Here is a 16,409-nt window from a genome sequence, read left to right as displayed (position 1 = left end):
TTCCAGCGCCGCGACTCGAACAGCGTTCACCTAGCGCGGTTTTTCTTAGTTAAAGTCCCCGTTTTGCTTTGACGGCAATGTCGCTGTGAACCTCCCTTTGAAGTGGTCGTCTGCTCTTCAGAAGTAGGGCTGCCATGGAAAAGGGCTCTTGAGCCAACTTCAAGACATTAAAAAGCTATCCAGAACTGCTTTACAACAAGATTTCCAGTTAGGGAGACCTGTAGTCGTAGTCGAAGTCAAACACACTGCAGAGCTGAAACTGTTTTGAGGCGGCTGGCTATCCAGACTAACGCGCCTCTGTCTTTAAAAGACGTCCACAGATTCATATAACATTCAAAGAATATGGTGTAATATGGGTATAATAAATATGTACATAGGGAAATCCCTCTGAGCCAGTTGCACGTAACAGAGAGTAATACAACCTTCTATACATCACGTTTTGCATTCTTGGTTTGCTTAAAAAAAGTTAATGGTGTTGAAATATTCATGTGAAGAAGGATATTGACGAAACAACCTCTGAATGCGTGCTTTTGACGTTGTAAGGATGCATGGATAAATTATGGCTTTATAATAATGGAGTATAAACATTCGATGCTTGAAGAAGCAAATAGCAAGATGTCTAGTTTTAATTAACGACAAAATAATACACCCATCTGGATTTGCCCAGAAACTGCGAGATTAACTTGAGACAGTACAGACAAAGACAAGTTTCCTAGAGGTGCTGAAAGAATTGTGCATGTTTAAATAGGTTTCCTAAGCATAAACATAGAATCTGCGCTGTGTGCCAGGGACATTTAAGACGTGAAGACCCGCTAACAGCCTAAACAAATGACAAAGGCCTGCTGGGTTTTAATAATGCCATCAATTAACACTGTTTATCCTGGTTCATCGTGTCACCAAGGGGGTTGCCCACTCTGTCAATGTCATCAAAACACTGTACCCGAACATCTGATATGGTTATATATGCAAAACTCGGTGGAGTCGCGGAGCTTTATAATGACTCTCATCTTGTCTCTGGACCATTCGGGCACCGGGAGCGACAGCTGCGCTTCAGACTCGGGATGATCGCCGAGGGTTTTCCTACACAGTTGAAACCGTAGCGATTTCTTCAGCTAGCATGCGAGTCCACTGCATGTGGATCTGCTCTCTGTGGACGCTGCTCTTCCAGCCCGTGCGGTTGTTAAGGATCCCGCAGACGGCTTCGGCGAGGCAGACGGAGCAGAACAGCGTGCAGGGGGTCGTCTCGCAGGCGATTCAGAAACTGCACGAAGTATTTGAGATTGGAGACTTGCCGCCAAACTTTCTTCCCCGCAGGAGACCTCCTCAGTTCATGCTGGACCTGTTCAACGCCGTGGCGGACTCAAACGGCATAACCAGGGATCCGGGGATTTTGGAAGGCAACATTGTGCGGAGTTTTGAGGACAAAAGTGAGGGGTGTTGCTTAATTAATTTATTTTTAAAACGTGTCCAGTCACAAAGAACCTCATACTGTCAAACCACCGCTGTTAGTACATCTGCCAAAATGCAATATATTAAAATCATGAAAATAATATATTTAGCACTCGGCAATTAAAAAAATAACCTTTTCAACATGATGATGTTTATTGTGACTGAAACTGAAATCATACTTCAAATTTAAACATTTTATATTTTGATAAAAAAATCTGCAAAATAAGAGTAAAAAGGTAACAATTTTCACAATTGCATCAATCTGCGCATAAAGTGTAATAATGATGATTGTTGTCTAAACCCTCTTCCCCTAGTGCAAGCCGATCAAACATATCATCTTTTCAACCTGTCATCTTTTGGAAAGAATGAGAAAATGATCAAAGCTGAACTTCGGATATTCAAATATAAGCATAACTTTGTAGCTGGAAAACCGTTCGGGCATCGGTTCTGCAAAGTAAGTGCCTGCCGCCTCCTTCGCTAAATTCGTCAGCGTTTTGTTTTGTGTTCTGCTGAAGTATTGCTTCCTGCTTAATTTCAGGTGGATATTTACGAGTCACTCGACGGCGAGACGAAGCCCTGGAGAGGAAACCTGATTGCCTCCCGATTACTGCCCTTGTACGCCCAGGGGTGGGAGGTGTTCAATGTCACACTGACTGTAAGCTCGCCGTACACGTTCTCTTGAGCCGGTTCTGTTACTGCCGCCGCCGATGGTACTAACGCCACCAGCGCGATTGCCGCTACACACGACTGCTGCATTCCTACAGCAGGGAACTGCCACTACGGCAGCTAGCATCAATACTGCCGCTACTACCAACGACGTTAATGCCTCGAAAACTCATCGCTGGGCTCTGAGCCAAGCTGCCCAGCCACGTTTTTGAAGCAGAAGCTCAGGGGTCCTTCAAGGAACGGCCAAACGACATTCTCCGATTAATACGTTTAATAGTTGGCAACCGATTGGCCCACTGTTACTCTTGCTGTTACTTTCACTGCAGCTACCGTTTTCCTCTGTGTTACAGAATTAACCGTAACATAATACACTGTAATATGTACTTATCTATAATGTAATGAACACATAAAATACATAGATACATAAAATATTGTTAGTGTATAGGGTATTGGCTAACAGCAGTAAACGTTTATTGTACATTCAAGAGAGGCAGAAGACAGATTTGGCAACGTATTCATTAAACAATCGGTGAACTGGACACACGAGACAATAAGACAATACTAAGCAAACCAATAAAAAAAAACTAGGGTCTGTGATTGCTTAATATCAGTAACTCCCGGGGGCAACTCCTAGGGGCGGTTTGATCTAATCGCTCTGGGCCCTATTCAGGTACTGTAGAGCCACCTTCGTTCTGGACAAAATACGGTATTCTCATAACACACTTCAACAGTAACTTTCTTTTTACATTCTTAAAACAGGTTTCAAAATGGATCCACAACAGCGATTCCAGTCATGGTTTTCTGATCGTGACAACCCTGGCCTCAGGAAACGCGCTGGAACCCAGCGTAACGACTGCCGACAGGTACCAGAGACACGCTGGCGGAAAACAAGCCTTCTTGGTTCTTTTCTCTGATGATGGGAGAAGGGCGTCAAAGACCCATATTTCACCTTTTCCAGGTAATTACTCTTGCAACATTGAGATTCTGTAGAAACGCACAAGCTGGAGAAAGGTCCACCTTTCCTTTTGCTGTCTTTCCATTGTTATCACTGGAGATACCGAAGTGCCATGCACATCAAATTTAAAATCGGGTAATATTTCCCGCCATAAATGTGAATTGTTACTGGTGTGGGCTTTTATTTCTTGCTGAAAACAACGTGCATATTGCATGAATAAATTGCACATGCAGTTAGTAATAGCCTCGCTTTGATACCTGGGCGTTTTGGCACAGTATTGAGACAGTTACTTACAAGGCCGCAATGCCTGGGGTTTGATTCCAGCTTGAGGTGACTGTGTGGAATCTGCTTGATCAACGCTGTTTGCATGGGTGTTCTCCAGGTGATCTGGTCTGTTCCTACCTTCCAAAGGCTTTGTCGGATAGGCAGGACTGCATAATCCAAAATATTTGGGATTGGCAATTAGTAGTGACCATGTGATGATACATGAACCCAATGGCTGACTAGCCTTCTTTATTTTCAGGCTGATCTAAAAACATAAGAAAAGTTACAAATACAAAGAGGCCATTGGGCCCATCTAGCCAGTTTGATAGTACTGTAGCTAATAGATCCCAGGATCTCCTTCTGCTCATTCTTGAAAGAAACCAGGCTATCAGCTACGACACCGTGGCTGGGTAGCTTGTTCCACTGTCCCACAACCCTTTGGGAAAATAAGTGTGTCTCTTTCTTGGTTTTAAATACACATCTGCATGGTTTCCAATGGTTCATGTTTCACTGTTCACTGTGAAGAAATTTGGGTTGACCCTATTAAGTGCCTTATAAGAGGATTTTGAATGCTTGTATCAGGTGCCTGTCAGTATAGGACTTTCCCTTTTTGGGATGGATTCTAGAACAGCAATATATTTTCAATAATGTAGTGACCAAAATTCTACACAATGTTCAAACTGAGCCATTAGTAGTGCAATATACAATTTTAACATAACATCCACTGATTTAAATTATATGCTTTTAACTATACATCATAACATTTTGTTTGCCTATTTAATTGCTTACCCATATTGTTTAGAAGATGCAAACAATGTGTCAACATAAACATCCTTTTCATAGCCTCTTCTAGCTCAGCATTTCTTTTTTTGTGTTTGCAGTTTGTTTTTACTACCTGCATGCAAAACCCTGCACTCATCTACGTTAAACATCATCTGTAAGGTGTTTGCCCAGTTACGAATTTAATCTATTTTTAAATTTGATTTGCAGCTTCTACACTGTTTTCTAAGCCTCCTTATTTGGGATCATCAGCAAATCTGGCTAGTTTATTAACTGTCCTGGAATGCAGATCATTGATATGAATTAAGAAAAGCAATGGTCCTAGAACAGAACCCTGCAGTACTCCCCTACTAACATCACATGCTCTGATGTTCTTTAATTGCTTGGTAGGGGAAAAGAGCTTGTGGATCACAGTGGGGTTCTCCTTCAACACCTGGGAAAACCAGTTCGAACATCGCTAGGCTTGTTCTCCAGATGGTGGCAGGGCTTTTCTTAAAGGACGCTTTATGTAGCCTGAAATCTGTGAGAAGGATTTCAAAAAAATGCCAGGATGCCCCTGTTATTTATTCCTTTATTTCACAAGGTCAGCCAACTGACCAAATTCCTATTTTGACTCGTTTGTTAGAGCAGTCTGAGTGAAGTGTTGGGCAGCCCAGGGTTCATCCTCATGACCCTCTTGTCTGGAGCCTTGACACACACATATCCTCGTCCACCTCTCAAGGTGTATGTTTGATTACATATTTTGGATAAGTTGGCTGATTACGTTAATATGCACAGTGATGTGTGATTTGCTTGAAATCAGACCAATGAATGGGCTGTTATCAGTGTGAGGTTGGCCCATTGCAATGGTGAAGGTGGTACCTACTGCACCTCCCAGGAGATTGAATGACCCAGCAGGTGCCACCCAGCCCATTCGTTGTCGTTGTCATGCGCAGAAGGTACCACCCTCCCCCATTCCATGGTCTGAGTCTGATCATACACAGATCAGGTGCATTATCATGACATTGTTTTTAAAACCTAGTATGTTTGACTGAAGGACCAATCTCCTTCATCATCCACAAGCTATAGCCACATGGTAGCCGAGGAAGAGTAGGAGCTCCTGCTGTAGGAAGTCGACATTTACATCTGAGCACCTGGTCAAAGCATGAAGCACAGAAACAGAAACAATGTTTTAGCTGAAAGAAATCCCATTTAGAGTAGCTTGCTAAGAAGCCATCTGGCAGGTTACACTGTTGACAAATTTCTGTTTTCAGTATCACTTCTTTGTGGTTTAAGTAGACACTTGGAAGTCCACTTTTACCAACCGATATTCATGATAAAAATGTAAAGCCTTTAGTCTTTGTGGAATACTTTTCTGAGCACAATATCAATCTTGTTAAAAAGTGGCAGAATTTGCTCCCTTGTCTAAAACGCTGCCTCTCTGTTTTCAGGAGAAAGCACCGCTGCTGGGGGTCAGGCAGCCTCTGCGCCAGTCCAGGCAGAGAACGCAGCTTCTCCAAGCAAGACGAGAAGCCGGATCCGGACAGCCCGCGCGGCCCCATTCTACGCTGAAGGGTATCCGAAGTCATGTCAAAGGCTGCCTCTGTACGTGGACTTTGAAGAGATCGGCTGGTCAGGGTGGATCATCTCTCCGCGGGGTTACAATGCCTACCACTGCAAGGGCTCTTGCCCCTTTCCACTGGGAGAAGGGTTAAGGGCCACCAACCATGCCACTGTGCAGTCCATCGTGAACGCTCTGAAGCTGTCTAGCGAGGTGGAGATGCCCTGCTGCGTCCCTGACAAGCTGCACTCCATTAACCTACTGTATTTCGACGATGAAGAAAACGTTGTGCTCAAGCAGTACGACGATATGGTTGCAGTTAGCTGTGGCTGCCATTAGCCAGCAGCGTTAGACGGTGATGACCCTGCCATCAAAGCAAAGGGGAAAGTTAACAACAAACCCACCAAGCTGATTCACAAAAGGTTTGGAGCATGAAAAACCCCTGTATTATACAGTAGGCAGTTTGGCATTCAAGCTGGAAGAAGACCACAGCCATGCTGAGAGAGGCCGTTCTTTCTCTTTCTAACAAGCACACTGTTCTAGAAGATTAACAACATGCCCTGGCTGTTTAGCACAGTTAATGGGATCTCGGATAATAATCTGTTCCCTACTGTTCTTAGCTCATTGTATTTGATTGTTGGTGGTTTTGTTTGTTAAAGTTTTGCTGTTCGTTGTTTTTAATTTGTATATTAACAAGATGTACATACTGTATAAGAAAATAAAGGTTGAACTATTAATTATTTTTCACATGCACAAGCACTCAAACATAAGATTTTGGAGTAACTTAAATTTAAGCATTTCTCTAATAACACTGGTTTTTAGGATTTAAATTAGAGACGGTATGATGATTTTCATACGTGGCTCTGTCAGTCTATAACCATATTTATCGTGCTGCCTTCAGGTAGAACTGAGCCTCACTATGTGGAGTGGCGAGTTTATTAACCAGAAAATGCAGAGGTTTCCATTATTGAATTATAAAATTAAATGTCTTTGTAACTCCGCTCCGAAAAATAAATTATATAAAAATCCGCGGAATCGAGAGAAGATATAAATATTTCAACGGTTCGATATGCACGTACCGATAGTCGCGCATCGTTTAGGAATGACAATTTTAAAATCCGAAACATTTAAGTATAAAAAATTAAACATTTAAGGAGAAGTTCGAAGAGGTAAATACTGTATATATCCATACAAACACAGAGCTATGTTCTACAAAATATATTTATGATCAAATCCTTTAGTAGGTTGCATGCGTTTTTAGTGTACACATGTACGCTTCTTTCTCAAACTCTTTTCACTTTATCGAACAGTTTAGACACGATGTTCTATTTGGTTTTCTTAATACTACGTATAATGTACATACGTGTGGTTATTTTAGGAATTTATTCCTAAATAAAAATAGACAAAACCTAAATGAATTCTAAAATACCCCTAAAATATTAATGTAAGTAACTTCCTTTCAGAAAAGAAACAGTAAATTAGGGGCGGTCTGCTCTTTTCTCCCTTCAGTCGTGTGAAGTATGATCAAGATATCATGAATAACAGAAGTCATCACCAGTGTGCTTCTGCTAATTGGCAGAATGTCCTAGTATGTACAGTATGTCCTAGTGTCTATTAATTTGTCCTGTATTTGGTATTTATTTATTAGGCCAGATCACGTAAAGGTGAGAAAATAGACCGAAGAAGTCCAAGCAGGTAGCTGCGTCCTCTTTTCTAAAAGTCCTGTCTTCTTGGACCACAGAGATTGGTGTCCGACTGGTGTCTTTGACGCTGACCGAGGTGCTGAATCCTTTCTCTCAACCCGCGCCGAAGCGAGCTCGGGAGAGTTCTATTCAAAACAACTAAGATCTACAAATGAGCATTAAATTATTTTTTTTAAACAACTGACCTAAAAGGGAATTATTCGTGTGCACTCCTACTTTCGGATAATAATTATACGAGGGATAATGTTTTGCAGTTTATTTAGCTTTTCTAGCACGAATTTAGAACGGTATCTTTTAAGATACAAAAATGACTGACGAATAGAAAATCGTGTCTTTTGTTAATGTAATTGAGGATGTCGCTGTTTTTTGTTTAGATTGCATAATCTATCCGTAAATTATATTCGTAATTCTGTTTCTATTTACATATATTATAGAAACTATATACAAAGACTTACCTAGTTAATTGATTTCTCTTTTTTAAGCAAATTGAAATAAAACTCCTAACCAGGAGCAGTTCTTTATATACATGCCTGCATGCCATAAATATATTCCTTGCCTAACATGTAAAAGGTAAGCGAATATTCTCAAAATTGTTTTAAATTTCTGCATATACGGCACATGTGGAAACCGTTCCCCCCAGCACAGTTATCTTTGTTCCCCCCCACTCAAATGATATACTTCGATTCTGGATATAAACTTTTTTATTGCCAAGGAGATCTGTTCTTCAGAACAGAATATGAGCAGCGTCTGCATATTTATACATAACTGCACATGAGGGCTCGGCACTCGCTTCCTCTTCTCGTGTTAATGGTCTGCCGGTTTATTTCCGCGGATGGAGATGCACCCGAGATGCGAAGTCGCGCAACACCGGCAAAAGGGTCTACCACCCCTTTAAGGGCTCTTCCCCGTGTCTCTAACACGCCTGTAATATTTCCCTGTACTGATTGCCAGCCTTTATGAAATATTCAATTTCTGAAGTCTATCCAAAAAAACAATCAGCCTCAATATTGTCTAGACAAAACAGAGACCAAAAGTTATCAACAGTTGTTTGATTTCAATTTTCTGACGCATCTTACCGAGGTCATAATACCAACTTTATTTTCAGCGGTGCATAAATTAATTACACGCATTTAATAACCAAAATATCATTATATTCCCCCCTTAATATCATAAAGCCATTACTCCGGGGAAGCACTTAATAGCGCAGGGGGCCGTAACAGGCTATTATCCTTGTGTAATGCTATTAGAGAACCAATTATGCGCCATTATACCTGTTTTTTTTTTTTGCCGTTTATGTGATTTCGTCCAATCCCGCCCCCGACTTCAAAATTTCAGCTGGTACTTAGAGCCTAATTTTCAGAAGGCAGAGAAACGACGATCTCTCTCCACTGTGTCCCTGATGCGTTTTAAAAGTAATTGAAAGGGTCCCGCTGCATATCATTTGCAGAGGAAAGCGAACATAAATCCGAGACCCCTTGCTGTGAACAAAATCAAAATTTGGTAGCGCGAGCGCTTGGAAAGTGAAGCCCTGCGTAAAGTGGACCCCCCAACCCATCTAATGTGCAATTACGGGTCTGACAGTAAATTTAAAATCCTGAAGCAGTCATCTTGGTTTTAATATAAAAACGAAAGGGGGGAAAAAAACGTACAGGGCGACTGTCTAAAAAGGGCGTGAATGTTTACGATTTGTGATCGCGGCGCATAGCTCACGGTAATTGTGGAGATAAGGACATTTTTTTAAAAAAATATTGGGTACTGTTGAGAAATGACGTTCTCGTCCACGTGAGGTCTTTGGAAAACCCAATGGACCTATCCAAGTCACTCACGGAAGACAATGCTGGAAATAATCAGATTAAGGCCAATTATGCGTGAGATTATAAAGGCAAGTGCTGAGAGGCTGAACATGCTGGAGACAGTTATAAAGACATCTGGTCACTCCCAGGGCTGGGCTCCCTTTCTCGCTTTGTGTGTGTGTGAGAGGGAGAGTGTGGAGCAGTAACGCGCTCAGACTCACAGGAGCTGCTTGCTTCTTCCCAAAGGCTATTACAGCGGCTGTGAATCTGCTCCAGGAAAATAGGTATGTACCGTTATCTGTCTGGTGTCTGCTGATAGATACGTAAATATAGTACACTGAAACAGTCAATATATACAGCACATACAATTTTGCTGCCCTTCTACGAGCATTTGAAGCGCTTATTGAACAAGATACAATTTTTGAAGTTATGTGGACCTCAGATGCACCTTAATTCTGTCAGACAGTGTACTTTGTAATCTTAAATATACAGTAGTAAATACTGGGAATATCTAAGGTCTGCATGGCTGGGTTGTCTTATCTGTGATAAAAATGTATCTCATTCGCGTGTGAAACCGATGGCTTATTGCAAACTCATTAAAACAGTTCCAGATGTTCTCGCTCAAGTTCGTCTGTTATTGTTACATTTCTTTCACTAATGTCTGATGAAATGGTCTTTTAGGTCTGAACCGATATCCCCTGCGTAAAAAAAAAGTTCCTCACCGGACGGCGCGATGTTTTACTTCCATTGTCCACCGCAGTTGGACGGGGAGTGCTGCAGAACTAATACCTGTGAGTAAAACACCAGCCTGGCTTGTTCTCTGGACTTGATTGGCATCATCAGTACAGGAATACTAACCTATTGCACCGAAAAGGAAGTCTAGGTTATCTTGTTTAATCACACCAGTTTTAGGATCTGTACTTAATTTGCGTATCCCCGTGTCTTTCTTATTTCTCAAGATTGTTTCCTTTCTTTGCGCGAGGAGAGCATGGTCTCTTTTCTTTCCAGGATCTCTTTTTATGAAGTAATGGAATCTATGCGGGGATTTAAAATAAGCATTTTTATGTCATTCACATATTTACCAATTGAACATGACGATTCATCTTTGCCACTTCCAAATGTTCTTTCAAACAGTCTGTGCATTCCATTCTAGTTTCTTGAATATGCTTAACTCACAAAAAGTGAAGGCCCAGAGCGAATTAAAAATTGCAGGTTTTAATCTAGATCTACTAATCATCGTCTTTGTAGGTCACAATATTTTTTTCCCACAAATGTATTTTGAAAATTAAAATCACGAGGTCCAGAAAGTGTCCTCTAAGTAAATTAACTGGCTGTTTGATTCAGGAAATGCATTGCCTTAGAACCTGACGGGTTCATCTGAATACTATGTGTCCCGGTACCTGAGCAGTCAGATCTGTTTCATCCCTTTCGGATGACGTTATCTGATGTCATTTGTTGCATTTCAAAATGGGCATAAATACCTGCAGATTTGGAGGAAATCGCGCTACTGTTGTGTCGAGGGGCACGTTTTTGCCGAAGCTACTGTATAAGACAAAGTTTATTTATTTGTTTGTGTGACTTGCTCTTTGCCACCTGCCTCCCTTGTCTGTAGAGAAGCTGGTTGTGCCCTCAGGCGCCGACCGCTTCTTTTTTGTCTTAGTGATCACAGATGTTTGGTGTCAACCCTCCAGTCGACAATTCAATCTGGGCACGCTCCTCCTTTCTCCCAACTGTCCAAATTAATCTTTTATGTTGTTATTCTAAATATTTGTAAAGAATAAATCACCATTAAAATAGCCAAACCGTCTAAATACGCTGGGCCCTGGAAGCAATCTGTAGCCTTATTTGCATTTTAAGGTGTAATAATCTAATATTCTATTGTCTTCACGGAAATAAAGCTTCTAAAACTCCCTCGCTCGTGGCTTATTTTTACGTTTACAATGTACACATTTATATTCCTGATAAATTCCTGATTTAATGTTAAAATGTATTTTAGTCCAGATAAATATTGTACTTTTGCATTCAAAGACAACATTTCCTTACTGTTACTTGACTTAGAAGGCCAAAAATTGTTTCGGTCGTTAAAAAAAAAATCTGCTGTGCTTTAATGACCATTTCAGTGAACACCAGCAGTTTTGGGAGTCACGCTGCCGGGGACTTCGATGATGGTTTCCTAAGAAGAAAACAACGGAGAAACCGAACAACGTTCACATTGCAGCAGGTAATAAATAGCGCTCATGCCCGGCATCGTTTCACTGAAACTGGCCACAGTTCAGCGGACCTGTGAACACGAGTCATGTGCTGGCCGTTCTGCATGATCCGGGAAACGCGCAAAGCCGGGCTGCGCTGGCTGTACGCTGTGTATACTGTGTCGATTTCCTTCAAGAGAAAACTTGCTGTCTTTAGATGCCCGAAAGGATTTAAAGAAGCATCCTGATTGACCTTTTTATTGTATCGCGTTCTCCTTAGGAAGAAAGCAAAAGTAAAGGTGTGGAATATGTTAGAGCAATTTTTTTTTTATGAGTGCGGCCCACAAAGTGAACGGAGAAAACGGTGTCATGGTTACTACTAGAGACATGTCAGGGGTGTGCAGGGATGTCTCGAATCCCTTTCTTGTGAATGGTCTGATGTCAGTTATATAAAGTTTATATAAGAACGTGGACCAGCCTGCTATTGAGATACTGCGTTGGTCTGAAGTTACTTTTTTTCCATGATACAGCGACAGTGTCACAACAACTGCTGTGTCGCGGCCTTCCTTTTTTGAGTGTTTCCAAAGAAAGTTTTCTAAGGTGCGAACTAAATGAAATTATATTTAGAATTACTTCGAAAATGTGTTCTGCTGCCGATGAGGCACCCATAACAAAAGCAGAACATTCTCATTAATATGATTGTTGTTGTTGTTTGTGTTGTGAAAGACTGCTTAAAGCATTCCGATTTTTTCTTTACTCGGCTGCACTTATGAGACCAATATAAACCACCTGAGGTCAAGTTGTGGCCGTCGGTAGCAGACAATTAAAAAAAAAAACAACAACAAAATGACAAAGTTCGCATCCTGCATATCGTCGTCATTTTCCACTTTTAATCGCAGTTATTATTCTTGTGGAAAAGAAGCGCCGCACAGGCCTTCTCCAATGGTAAGGGTCCGTCAGCGTGTGGCACAGAGATCACTTTCCACTGAAGGAGGCGATAACGGAAACCTTCGAATTTGGACATTCCTGTGGGCAACCATAGTACCCAGAGAGCCACAAGAACAACCGTGGATTAATACCGTGATAGCAGCAGCATTTCCATGACACAATATTAATAAAAGTCTTTATTATTCGTGCCTCCTGCATACCTGTATTTCATTCTATAGCCCTGCGGACATTATCACATGTTTATGTAAGTGGAAAACATGTAGGAAATCACATATTGGGTTTACGGCACTGTAATACATGTACTTTTTTATGTATGACACGAACTGAGAGATTTCTTTAGAACATTTATAACGTCCTAAAAAAGGGGGAACTTAAGAAAAGAAAAGGACCATAGCACTTAAGACAAGTGAAAAATAGTGGTGAGCCATTCTGACGTTGAAAGTGATTCCTGGATCATCAGTAACAAGACTGCCTCATCTCTCACAAATCATTTCTTTTCATTTCAGTTAGAGGCTTTGGAAGCAGTTTTTGCACAGACTCATTATCCCGATGTGTTCACGAGAGAAGAGCTGGCGATGAAAATAAACCTGACCGAGGCTCGTGTCCAGGTGAGTAGTTGATCCGAAGTGAAAGATGAGCACACTACAGAGCGAGGAAACTATTTTTTTTTTACATTAGTAATGTTCAAAGCACGTTTGGCCAAAGAAAGTAAATTAAGCCAATCTGTCATTTTCGCGATGCACTTTAATAACATCAACATAATGTGGAATATTAGATTAGGTTGATTAATCGGTCATTCATAATTAACTACTGATAATGTTCTACACTAATTTGTCCGCGTCTCTAAGGCACTAAATTACATCGATGCTCCATCCATTTCCGTGCCACGGAAAAAAAGGGAAAAAAGATGCTATGCTTTTAACGATGCAGGAGGATTTTACACATTTCCCGATAATATTATATATTAGATATTAGATATTAGATATTATATACATGCCGATATATATATGATGTTACACGGTCAGTACAGGAGGTCTTGCATTTGACAATTTATATTCTGTACTTGTTCTGCAAAAAGATCTGCAGTTATATAAACATGGCCACGTGTAATTAAATTCAACGTGTCCTATATGTAATTTCCTGCATTCCAGATTTGCTTTTGGGTTTTGGTGCAAGCGCAGATTTAATTGTAAGAAATATAATAGTTCGCCTTTTGTTCCCCTGGGTCATCTTACTATCGCTTAAAACCAATGACTGCAGAGAGATAATGGAATTCGCAGCTGTAAATTAGGGATTGTAAACAAATTATTTCTCTCTAATCGGATTACGAGATTCGTATTATTAAATCTGAACATGAATCAGTGGCAGCATGCAGGGATATTAAACTTACATTATTATTAGAAAATAAATTTTCTTTTTGTTGTAGTGTGTAGACCTTCTTTTAAGTGTCAATTGGCCATTGCCGCCTTAAGACCAAACTGCAAATTGAGATAAATGGGGCAATTACAGACCATTCAGAAGGAGGAGATCATGACTTCTTGCTGGAAGGTGCAGGGGTGAGATAGTGTTGTGACAATTAAATTCTGAATATTGTTGTTCTGCCAGCAAACTGTTGTCTTTTATTATGCTGAGTGAATGCTATATATATATATTTGTGCTCGTGTTGACATCATTGTACCTATGCACAATAAGCGCAAGCCTGCGGAGATGCGTTTCATTATTGGCTCTTTCCTATTCAAATATGATTAATGCGTTAGAAAGCCCAGTCTTAATCGAATCTGATGTTGTCAAACAATCACTAAATAGGGAAATAAACGACTTCATCATGCTTCTCTCTCAGAAGCAGGGGAACTGTCAGTGGGAAGTCATTAAAATATGATAATGAAAAATTGCTCAATTAAATGTTGTTATAGCCAATGACCTTCATTCAATTAAGATACAAGAACTTCCCTGCATATGCTCAGCATTTATGTCCTCGAAGTTTGAAAATAAGTCGTCACGTACAGTGAGGTCCAGTCAGGCACCTTCAATTAAACAGGAAGGATAAACCGTTTCTTTATTTCCGGCGTCGACGAGGTAACTGAAAAGGGGACACATTACCGTTGATATCTTTACACAATGACTATGGAATTGATAGAAATACCTACCAATTTTATCCCAAGAATTTGAGAATATCTTATTTACCCTTGTCCAAGAACGACATTTAAAGCGCTTTTAAAATACGAGGGAGAAAAAGTTGTGACGAGGAACAAGATTACAGTGGTTATTATACACAAATACATAACGCTCTGTGCCTATGATTCCGCATTTTAAATATTATTCATTCGAATCGGATTAAATTATACATAGTTATCTATAGATCTATTTTTATTTTTTTCTGAATATTTCATATCTTATAGGTGTGGTTCCAGAACCGGAGAGCCAAATGGAGAAAAACGGAAAGAGGGAGTACGGACGCAGAGGGGGGCAAAGACTCGCTGGGCGAGGGCGCCTCCCCAGCGACCAACATGGCCTCGCCGGCGCCCCTTGAGCCGGGCAGGAGCAAGAAAGAACCGCTGGAAATTCAGCAAAGGTGCGGTCAGTCAAAAATCCAGCGTCGAGGTGCACAGTCCATTCTTTTAGTTACATAAAGAGACCCATGAGTGTCCTGCGAGTTTCGGGGACTTGTGTGACACGGGTTCATGCTTGTTAGGAGAAAAAGCCCAGCACGGAATATGCCTGCGGTCTGCCCGACTATAGCAGGCTAACCAACCCGGAGTGCTGGGACTCGTTTACCGTATATAGCAAGGCGGACTGGAATGGGGAGCGCTAAACTGTTCAGCAGAGCGCACAGCTAGGGCCCGGCTTCCGGAAGCACTCCATGAAGCTCGTCGACTCGTCCGGTTATCGTGTCATGGTATTCAATTCTTCGACTTAAACCCCTCTCATGTTTTCTTTTCAAGCATAAACAGGACTGTGGGTCCCGGCGGTCCGTTCTTCCCGTCCTGCCTGCCCGGGACTCTTCTCAACACAGCCACGTACGCCCAGGCGCTGTCTCAGGTCGCGACTCTAAAAGGTAGGAACTCTGCTTCTGGCCTGTTAGAAGTGACAGTCGGGGCGGCATGCTTCAGCCACTGGCCCAGCGATAACTGACCTGCGTCCAATTTATTGAGAAGCGATATCGGTGAGAAGAACCGAAATATTGTAGCAGTAGTGGCTGATTCTCCATATGATGGTGGCCCAAGTATTGATCACTTACTGTACTGTAATCTGTGAAATTGAAAATATAGACAATGACGAATAAATTGGACCCCAAGGCTGTAGATTAGTCACTAAAGTGATCATATATCCTTATTTAAACAAATTGAACTCACTGAAGAACTCGAGTAGGTCTATATGAGGCAAACCTACATTGAAACACGAATAGCTGGTACCTCAAGCCCTGTGGTTCTGTGCAACGTTAGCAAAATAAAGTGCTTTAAAAAGAAATAAGATGACAATCAAAAGAAGAAGTGTGCCATTTGTCAGCTCCAGGCTCCAATATCAAGTGTGCTGTTTTGGTTCCTCAATTCTGTGCTGTGTGAGGTGTGGTTACGGTGATGTAGTGCTGGAGAAGGGTGCTACTGTATGTACAGTACATCTAGATTAGAACAGTCAGTTCTTGGGCAGAAGGGCTCTTTTAATGATTCAAGAAGTTGCCTTATTGATCATGTTTTCCAATAGAGTGAGTATATTAAACTGAATTAGGAATGTTGCTGTTTGTGTTCGTAGCCAACTCCTGGGCAGAAATGTGACTGAAATAATTTTCTTAGGATGCGTGGGAGTCCACAGGCTGACCAGGCTGACTCTGAAAGTCTCCTGCAGAGAAAAAAAAAAAACAGCCCAGGGTAGAGCCTCCACAGACTGCCCTGTGTAAAAGCCTGTTCGCATTCTAGCGGACAGCAGCTTCTGTGCAGTCCGTCTCGGAATTTACTGCAGACTGGGAAGAGAAAATGCCCTGTGCTGGTCAAAGCCATTATCAGCCGCCCTCATTACCGTCTTCATTATCCTGGTGTAAGTGCGACCGGCGCTCTGTGGCATTACGCGCGCTGCAGCTCTGCTCTGCTCTGTCTTCACCCAGGGGGGCCCCTCTGTTCCTGCTGT

General features: G+C 41.5%; 2 protein-coding genes across 2 annotated transcripts in view; both read left to right on the top strand.

The window, feature by feature from the left end:
• Positions 1–1,117: 1,117 nt before the first annotated feature.
• LOC148834580 (bone morphogenetic protein 2-like) lies at positions 1,118–5,993 on the top strand. The gene is made up of 5 exons (XM_088917599.1): positions 1,118–1,427; positions 1,764–1,903; positions 1,988–2,104; positions 2,875–3,073; positions 5,545–5,993. The coding sequence occupies exons 1-5, from the start codon at positions 1,118–1,120 to the stop codon at positions 5,991–5,993; spliced, it is 1,215 nt and encodes a 404-aa protein (XP_088773725.1).
• A 3,268-nt stretch (positions 5,994–9,261) lies between these two features.
• Positions 9,262–16,409, top strand: part of drgx (dorsal root ganglia homeobox) — an 8,280-nt gene continuing 1,132 nt past the window's right edge. The window contains exons 1-7 of the mRNA XM_088917859.1: positions 9,262–9,434; positions 9,832–9,941; positions 11,271–11,371; positions 12,794–12,895; positions 14,687–14,859; positions 15,230–15,342; positions 16,387–16,409. The exon at positions 16,387–16,409 is cut by the window's right edge and continues 1,132 nt beyond it. Coding sequence (XP_088773985.1) covers positions 9,884–9,941; positions 11,271–11,371; positions 12,794–12,895; positions 14,687–14,859; positions 15,230–15,342; positions 16,387–16,409 — 570 coding nt within the window. The 5' untranslated portion in view covers positions 9,262–9,434; positions 9,832–9,883. The remainder of the gene's footprint in view (positions 9,435–9,831; positions 9,942–11,270; positions 11,372–12,793; positions 12,896–14,686; positions 14,860–15,229; positions 15,343–16,386) is intronic.

The sequence above is a fragment of the Atractosteus spatula genome, chromosome 5, assembly GCF_055471065.1.
Source record: "Atractosteus spatula isolate fAtrSpa1 chromosome 5, fAtrSpa1.hap1, whole genome shotgun sequence".
In the NCBI taxonomy this organism is placed as follows: domain Eukaryota; kingdom Metazoa; phylum Chordata; class Actinopteri; order Semionotiformes; family Lepisosteidae; genus Atractosteus; species Atractosteus spatula.
Note: the sequence above shows the minus strand (reverse complement) of the source record. Positions and strands in the feature narration are given on the sequence as shown.